At 42.8% G+C, this 9,318-nt stretch overlaps 1 protein-coding gene across 1 annotated transcript in view; it reads right to left on the bottom strand.

Moving 5' to 3' along the window:
- The window catches only part of LOC147751025 (carboxypeptidase A1-like), a 48,844-nt gene extending 42,451 nt beyond the window's left edge, over positions 1–6,393 (bottom strand). Inside the window, exons 1-4 of the mRNA XM_086918910.1 lie at positions 6,206–6,393; positions 4,132–4,213; positions 3,716–3,850; positions 2,051–2,149 (exon numbers count right to left, since the gene is read on the bottom strand). Of these exons, the coding sequence (XP_086775036.1) occupies positions 2,051–2,149; positions 3,716–3,850; positions 4,132–4,213; positions 6,206–6,270 (381 nt within the window). The 5' untranslated portion in view covers positions 6,271–6,393. The remainder of the gene's footprint in view (positions 1–2,050; positions 2,150–3,715; positions 3,851–4,131; positions 4,214–6,205) is intronic.
- Positions 6,394–9,318: the final 2,925 nt, after the last annotated feature.

The raw sequence follows: 9,318 nt of genomic DNA, 5'->3' as shown, positions 1-9,318 counted from the left end.
GGACAGTGGGAAACCGCACACTGACTAGGGGTGAGAGAAGGCATATTCCTAAAGGAAACAGCACCGAAATGACTGCACGGGATAAAACACATGCACAGCCTGACATCACAGCCAGCCGCGCTCCCCTGTGAAATATTAACAGGATGCGAACAGGAGACGCGTGCCATACGCGCAAGCGTTCTGAAATCAGCGAGCCGTACACGAGGAGATGTGCACATCGCCAGTCCGGGCGTGTGCACATCTCCTGTACCCCTTCGCTAGCAAAACCGACACCAATAGATCTTACCAAGGCGATCAGCGCATGCGCTGCATCGCTAGGCGAGACCTAAAAATGAAAGAAAGAAATATGCAAAGTTCTACTATTATTTCTTGCAGGTTACACCGCATTAATGTGGGTGCACAGCTCAGTGAGTAATATTACAGAGATTATAACTTTTGACTTGCAGGTGGCACAGGGATCTCTAAAGCAAAAGCATTAACCTACTCCGCTATCTTACATAACTTAACAATGTGTGACCGGCATGTAACATGCACTACTGTGCAGCATGCAGGCAAATTAACCATGTGTGCAATTTGGAAATTAGGGACGGGAAGATTCAAATAGGGTATTGATGAATAACACTGTGGATCATGTGGACCGCAGTTCATTTTAGGGCAAGGTGTGGTTTGGCCTAAAGCACAGAAAACACATTGACTGGTTAGCTATTTGCTTTTTGATTAAATAGATTGAATTGAGTTAGCACAGTATTTTTGTGATTAAAATGAAGTGCATTCGGTGGCTGATAGGGAATAGGGGCATGGGGCTTTCCTATTGACTGGGATTGAGTTTGTGTTCTGTTGGTGTTATTGTTTCACTGAAACTCGTTTTTGATTTTTGTGTCCAATGCTTTATTAACCAGAATCTGTAGAGATTGATGTTGTGATTAGTCTGCAATGATGTAAGTGGTTTATTTTAATTGCAAAAACCAATAATGGCAAATTTATCAAAATCTGTGCCGTTTTATGATGTCAAACCTGTGACCGGATTGCACACATTCCCGCTCCAGTAATTGCATTTGCCCTCAGGGTTATCTTGTCAATGTTATAGTCTGAATCCTGCTGATGCTCAAAGATCTTTTTAAGGCCCTGCCTTACCCTGGAAGATATCTTAAATGGAGGTTGTTGGTGCCCGATTCAGTAGGCCCGCACAGATCTTCAATCACTTTTGTCCTTGCTGCCAATTTCTCTAGGGGCAGTCACAAAGGAATGTATGAATTAGCTTACATGAAACCTACTCTTCACATGACTGATGACTTCCCTTTCACTACTCCACCCCTTTCTGCCCCACCCTTTTATCCTTATTTTATATGGGTTGCCAGAGTAAATATTTTCTAGTTCGATCATTTATCGAAAATAACTTTTAGTTTGTTAATAAGAAAAAATCTGAATGTCGCATCATTAACTTTCTTCCAAAGCTGTGACTGAGTCCCACAATTGGAGGTTCTTCTATATCTCTGCGTTCTCTCTTTGTCAATATTTCCCCTCTTTCTCAGTATTTCCCCCTCTTTCTCTTCTTCATTTTCTCTCTCTTTCTTCATTCTCTCTCTTGCTCTGGCTCAAAGTCTGCTGATGGAAAATAAGCTCCAGCCCCCAAAAAGGAGTGCTGCGGCCCACCACCTACGAGCCCTGTCACACAATATGAACTTCAAAACCTTAGCCACTGCACGCCTTCAGCCCCCAGAAGTTCAAAGCCTAAATCTTTCCTACTTAAGTGTCGAACACACTGAGTAGGGTTTGCAGCAATCAACAGAATTTGAATTTCAACATAAAAGTACACACCAAACCTTGCAAATTGGTGCTATGGTATGATCTTTGGCTCAGCCTGTAACAATTTCTTTTCAAATTCCAACACGAAATATGGAGGAAGAATTGAAAGTAATTGGTGATAAAGAAGCTAAGACAAGAAGAAAGGAAGAAAGGAAAGGTGAAGGAATGAAGAGGAAACGGGGGAACCCGAGGGAACCCGAGGGAAAAGGGGGTGCATTTCTCATGCAGAATACCGGAGTTTTACCTCGTCGAGGGTGTGGTAAGAGGCAAAGTCAAAGTTCTTGGTGCTTTGCTCGTACTTGTCTGAAATCTTCATTTCTTCTTGCTCCTGATCCACCAGTGCCTGAGAAGGAGGTAAGGTAAAAGTTTTCTTGTTTAATTAGACGCTATAATGCATGGCAGCCTGCAATCCCATTATAAAAGCCCATCTCTAATTTCCTTTTTCTAGTTGAGTTGTGATGTCTCTAGTCACCTGCAATAATGAAATGAGGCAGCTGCTCATTTGTAATACATCATTACAGGTACGCAGTGCTGGTATCATCGTAGATGGTCATTACAGCTGCTGTTTAAACCAGGAAAAGGAGAACCTGCTTTTCTTTCTTCTAATCTGTGTCTTTTTTAATGGGCAATTGTCCATAGAAAGTAGATATTTATAAACATATTTATTATTGCATGCTGTCGTCATTATAGAAAAGAAATAATATATGCCCCTACAGCCACTTGATGTAAGGGGCACCCACCCTCCAGGGGGCCCCAAACCCTTCAAGGGAGCTCCATTCAGCCCTAAGTAAATGAATATCTGTGAGATGTGGGAGACTCTGGGTATCCTTGTAACATTCTGCAGGGCTGCCCGGTCGTTTTGTGTTACCTGCTCTGCATGGTTGTATACATTCTGAACTAGATTTTTTTTTAAACCTGACATACATTAAAAAGATGATATTATTGTTTGTAATGAATTACTAACTGTTTGTTGGTGCGTTATATTTCACACAATAGATTCTACTTCTATTCTTCATGTCTGCAAACATTTCTTCTACAGGAAACAGCAAGACATCAAGCATTTAAGTAGTTTGTGGGAAGGATTTACATGCATTAGGAAATTCCAAGTTATCTCAGAGTTTTATGATCTTAAAAAGGAACTTAGCCTTGTAGGTTGTTTTTCTATTGGTCAAGGAACTCTTTTATACAGCGGGGGTACTTCCTCCCATACATAAATAGGCATATACCTTGCTGATAAAAAAAACTTTTTTTTATTGTCTCAAATGTAGATAATAGATAGTTCACAATACAGAAGGTAGAGAGACCTGTATGGAAATCTGGGAACATCATACCCGGCCTGCACCTAACATGTGGACGACTCAACAGCAATCCTTGCCGGTGTTATAGACATGTCACAATATCTTCTTCTTTGCCCACACTCCAGTCTCCTTCTGTGCAACTAAAAATACCCTTTCTAAAAAAACAGTGATCAGGCCAGATGCACTTGAATGCCTGGCATGTGGTCCACTGATTGATAGTTGTATTGTGCCCACTATCCCAAGGGATCTTTTGGCGCTGATCTTAAAGAGCACTAAACAAACAACCAAGATTTAAGTTTCTTTGTGTAGTCCAGCAGAGATGAAGAGCACTTTATACCAAGGGGTAGGGAAATCCACCAACTTGGATCAAGCACAGAGATGTAGTGACCTCCTTTGAAATTAAATCTTGGGATGTTTAATAACAACACTATTCTACAGCAGAATTTCCTTGACGGAGACTGGAAGGACAATTTCAAACAGACACGGTGCAGACAGTGAAGAATCAAGCAGAAGGTCCCAAACTAATTTAAAGTAATCTCAACACTTGATATCTTGTAGTTGTCCAACCTGACAATCCCTGTTTTATAAGATCCATGAAAAGCCAATGCTACCTGCACGTCTTCGATCATGATGGTGTACGCAATGTTGTTGGATTCTAGGAAGACTTTGACGGCCTGGAGGCTGCGGAATGGGACCCGAATGTCCACAGGAAGACTGGGTTTAGCCGGCTCACGCCAGAAGTCGATCTAATTGAACAAAAGCAAAGGATCTTGTCAGATTGATCTACACCAGGTGTGTCAGAGTAAGGACCAGAACAGGTGGATCCTCAACAACACATCAGGACAACAAGTGAAATCTCAATTAATTTAATTTAGATTAATTGGATGTAAAATTATCTTATGTAAACTTCATGAAAATCTGGCATAAATCTGCCCTCTTCGACTTAGACTGGTCATTCCACAAGTAAACAATGCTCTTCAGCGATAGAAAAAACTGAGATAAAAGTGAGTGGGATGTGGATTATCACCTGAAGGTTCTCCAGATCTTCCAACTCCTTGATCTTGGCGAGCTGCTGCTCATCATCGGCTCTTATGCGAAGAACCTGATCTCTGTGGAGTAGACAGTGTCACCAAATGTCATTAACGAACATAACTCTGAGGGGAGGCACAGGGTTGTCATCTTAAACCTTGATTATGAGTGCCCCTGCCACAGGTTAGGTGATTATCGCTTAGTACAAGCAGAGACATCCAAAATGAAATATAATATTCGAATTTTAGTTTTTTCTGCATGTCTGTATTTTTTTTTAACCATTTTCGTCTTGTGAATATTGGCAGGGTTGACCAGCTACTGTCTACCTGGGGAAAATAGCAGGGTTGAGGACTTTATCGCAACTGGTACTTGTCGTGCATGGCAATCAAGGGCTATTTAGAGTCATTGGCGTGGCCACAGGATGGGAGACTGGTAGTCGACCTTGCAGTCCTGCCTCAAATATCCATGCATCTATGGGCCAATTTATTTATCTTTTCGAATTCTTTTTATTAAACAAAAGCTTGGAAAACAGTTATTCGATCATCAATTAAGTACGGTCTCTTTATGAGTGTCTGTGATATCTTCCGCCTTCAACATTTACTGCATTATAATATTGCTTTGACAGAGTCGGTATTAGCCACAGCTCCACTCCATCCTTAACCCTGTAGGAGCGCCCAGTAAAACATGTCTGCATGGGTTTTCTCCCATCAATACTTCTATGAGCACACAGGCCTCGGATTGCGTTATAAATTGCATGTAAATTATGAATGTCTGAATGTATGTTTGTAATTGTGCAGCTTTCACTTACATTGCTTACTTCCGCCCATTTACTTCTCCCACAATGCAGCTTTTACACGCTGCTGGGTGATTGAATCTATTAATTTATCATTACAATGAGAACGGCTAAAAGAAAGGATTAATCATTAACCTCTTCTCAGCCCCCCATCCCCTCCCCTTATCTGGATTCTATTCTCGTTTAAAGGCTTCTACTTCGGATATTGACTGAACGTTGTGCTGCTATCAGAGAGCAGGTATTTTCGCACATTTTCACCTAAATATTATGTGCAACACAGAATGTGATCTGTTACCTGAAGTTCCTAAATGTCGTTTCAGAACAATGATAATCTGTTTCCCATTTTTATTTGTGCTTTCTCCTTTGATGTGCATTCCGCTCCAGTGCCTCCAGTGTAGCACAGACAGTGCTGCACATCTCGATGCTGCCACACACACGGGTGGGTCCCTGGAAAGGACCGGGGCTTCTCGATTCGAAGCCAACTAGAGGTCTTCAAAAGCTCCATGGAAACTCAGGCCATCAAAGGTCTGATGTGGGTGAATGTACTAGTGGTGGGCGAAGATAAAAGCAACAAGCTGCCATCTTCTTCCTTTGACATAAACCAACACACACACACACCCTGTTCGAGCCAGCAACCCATCAGACAACAGGATACACCGACAGAGGGGAACTCATTCAGTCACACAGGAGATGACCGTCAAAGCTTGTGTGGAGATGCCCATTGCTTGTTCTCCCTGAAGAACCCTTCTTCTAAATATTCACTCCACATTACCCCTACCTTTCCCAATAACTCAACCATATGAAACCCCAACAGGGTGCACGGAAGACTATTTTGGTTTCTTTTTCTGTTGTGTTATAGCCTTTTAGAGTCCCAGAGCAACCTTTCATTGAGATCAAGCCTTGTATCTCTCACCCATGTCCCAGACTGGGGCACATTGATTTTCAGCCAAGCCTGTTTGTCTCAAGGCGTGTTGTGGATTGCTGGCGAGTTACATGTGCGTCAGACTGGCGCGATCACTCAAAGAAAGTTATTGATTTTTAATTAGGGCCAGAAGGCGCCACTACCAGATTCTCTCATGGCTCTGTGATACACAAACAGTCAAATGTGAGTGAATGGTCCACCCAATCCAAGGCCACCCGCCAGATATTTGCAGCACAAGCGTAATATATGTACTGCTCTTTCAATCCTATTATACTACTCAATGCAAAATCTACAATGTTATTGTCAATGGATATGACATTTTATAAATGTTCTGGACACAATCCGTAGATTACTCACCCCATGAAGAGCTTTTGGCCAAAGGCCCCCATCAGAAGAGCAGCGAATACCACCAGAGCCCTCATGTTGAAGAGTGCGTGGGCGAACTCAGGCGTACTCCATACTTATAGCTTGGTTTCATCAAGGACGACCTTATCAGACTCATTACTCATGTTCTTGCTTGTGTGACCACCAAGTAGGACTTGCTCGTTCACTCATTAACGAAGAACCTTCTTATACAACTAAAGGCTGCTCCTGTCGGAGTGAAGGAGTTGGCACCCTAGAAAAACCGGTCAAAGTTTAAACAAATAACGAATTGGCTTTTCAACCACCTTATAATTTGGCGTGTCTGATGTGCTTCTGTTCTGTCCCTTTCATGTCCCGGTTTGTGGGAACATTGTGTCTTTGTTTCAAGGGTAGTTTACGACCTCTCTGGGCTAATGTTCTGTGCTCATGTTGCATCATCATGGAGGGACTATAGTCCTGTGGGGGATGTTGCACTTTAGCTGTCTTGCGCCAGCAGTCTATGGTCCATGAGGTTGCTGTTTGGTGCCTGTAGCACACTTGATTTCTGGAGTTTCTTGGTGGCAAATCAGTCTCTTTGTTACTTAGGAACTCTTGAGCCAAGATGGTCTCCCAGGGTTTTTTTCTACGGTGCCTTTGTTGCACTTGTTATTTTGGGACACTTGAGCCAACAAAGTCTCTCAGGGTTTTTGTTTGGTGCCTGGATCGAACTTGTTACTTAGGGACTCTTGAGCCAACGTGGTCTCAGAGGGTTTTTTGTACAGTGCCTGTGTTGCACTTGTTACTTAGGGACTCTTGAGCCAACGTGGTCTCAGAGGGTTTTTTGTACAGTGCCTGTGTTGCACCTGTTACTTAGGGACTCTTGAGCCAACGTGGTCTCAGAGGGATTTTTGTACAGTGCCTGTGTTGCATTTGTTATTTAGGGACACTTGAGCCAACGTGGTCTCCCAGGGTTTTGTGTGTTGGAGCCTGCGTTGCACATCTACTGCCTGTATTTCCAAGGGTGTATGATCTCTTGGGGACACTGTTTGGTGCGGTTGATGCCCACGGACTAGAGCCTCTCTAGGACATTGAGTGGTGATGGCATTACCTTCAGTCAATTAATTCGTTTGTGCCTGGCTCCAGTGGTGGTGTGAGGCCCATATTTCTCCTAGATATATGTTCTGTTTGGTGCTTGTATTGATTCGGAGTATAGGCACTCTTTTAGGCATTAACTGTGCCTGTGTTGCACTAGAGGCTTGGGGGCACTCGGAAGGCGTTTCTTTTCTCCGCTTGTGTTATCCATTTACTTTGCAGTTTCTTTACGATGTTGTTTGGTGGCCTGTTGCTCAGGAGTGTAGGTTAGCTCGCAGGCACTATATTGACTGGGGTCAAAGAACCAGGGGAGAACTCCCTGGAAACTCAGGGATGCCTGTTTTTGGTACAGTTCTTGTGGGCATTGGTCTGTGCCATGATGCCCGAATGGTCGGTGGTCCTTGAGTAACATTTTTCTGTGCTTGTGGTACCTGAAAACATCTCAGGGCTTTATTTAGTGCCTTCTGGATTATACATGTGGGAATGAGAGAATCTAAAGAGTGTAATTTTTAATCCTATTTCCAAAAACAAGGGTCTCTCCCATTCTAACCTCTCCTTCTGTCTTGCAACTTAAAGCACTTTCACATCAGTGGCGTACATCAAAACGATGGGGGGCCCCAGCAGAATGTGATTAGAGGTCTCTGAGTCTCCCATATCTGACAGATATTCATTGACCTTGGCCTGAAAGGGCAAGTTGTGAAGGGTTTGGGGTCCCCTGGAGGTTTGCCGAAGGGCTGCATGGGCCTGCCTTACTCCCCTGTGTCACATATGAAGCCATTGGAGGTGGGACCCAGAAGGTCTGCACTTGCTGCTATCCCATTAGAATGGGCATCTGCTATTATTTGACCGCCCAGACATGTGTCAGTCTCTCCTGGCATTTTAGTGTGTGCGCAGCCATCGCTTTTCTGTGTTAACTAAATGAGGGGCAGAGTTTCTGGCATTTGCAAGTTTGTCTTGCTCCAGACGCCCTGCTGCTCTCCATCCTGCCATTCATTTAGCTGCAACTGTCTAAATCACTACCCTTTCAAGAATTTGGTTTAAATCTTTGTCCACTTACTTTGATTCAGCCAATCCGTGCTGGAATAGAAAAGCAAAATACTCTGGGAGCTCATAAATTAGGGATCGGGGTGTGGCGATGGAAAGGGGGTGGAGTCACGAGAGGTGGAGTCATGACGGGGGAGTCTCACAGTCAACGTATATATATTTTTTTAACTCCACTGCAAAGAAAATAGCAACAAGAACAACCATGATAGTAAATCTTTTGTGCCTCACCTGATTACAAAGGCTGTATTCTAAAATATCTCATGGTGTTAAGGCACCTGCTGCGGAGAGCTTTATGTGGTCAGCAAATCTCAGTGGATAATAATATTGATAAGAGAACTCTGATGGTTAATGCGGTTGCTGGAGAAATCTGTGTTTTATCCAATCACAGTTTTGACTCATAAAGTAGCATAGAGGGTTAATATGTCTTCTGCCCAGAACATTGTGTAACATGCAGATCGCATATTTCAATAGTAAAAGTGTCATTGCTTTTGACACAGAGATTCTTTTGTTACATGAAGTTCAGAAATTGCACTCCTTCTAATGTAGCACAGTGAGCTATGAACCAGCATCAAGGAGCTGCAGGCAAACTGCAAAGCATGGGTGTAGAAACTTACTATTTGTTTTGTGTCAATCTGTTGTTACTATAAAAAGGGTTCCTTTAGCCAGTCATAAAGTCTTATTTCTGCAGACACCCCAGCCACTGGGTTACATTTTAAATGCTGAGTTTATGTTTTTCCAGGCCATGTACTCTTACCATATAATGCTACCAATGAAGACAATATGTGACTCCTAGACCTTGTGTCCCTCATTGTCCTCTGTAACAACACATCTTGTACATTGATTTGCACACGTTTACTTTCATGTCAGTGTATAATGTTTATGTCTCATGTAAGCATTCGAACACCCTACATCAGGATGAGTAGCGTTATTGAAGCATTGAATAAAAAAATCGGTTTGTAAATATTATTTAAATTATTTGCATAATTACTCAG

This window comes from Lissotriton vulgaris, chromosome 1_1 (assembly GCF_964263255.1).
Source record: "Lissotriton vulgaris chromosome 1_1, aLisVul1.2, whole genome shotgun sequence".
Taxonomy (NCBI): domain Eukaryota; kingdom Metazoa; phylum Chordata; class Amphibia; order Caudata; family Salamandridae; genus Lissotriton; species Lissotriton vulgaris.
Note: the sequence above shows the minus strand (reverse complement) of the source record. Positions and strands in the feature narration are given on the sequence as shown.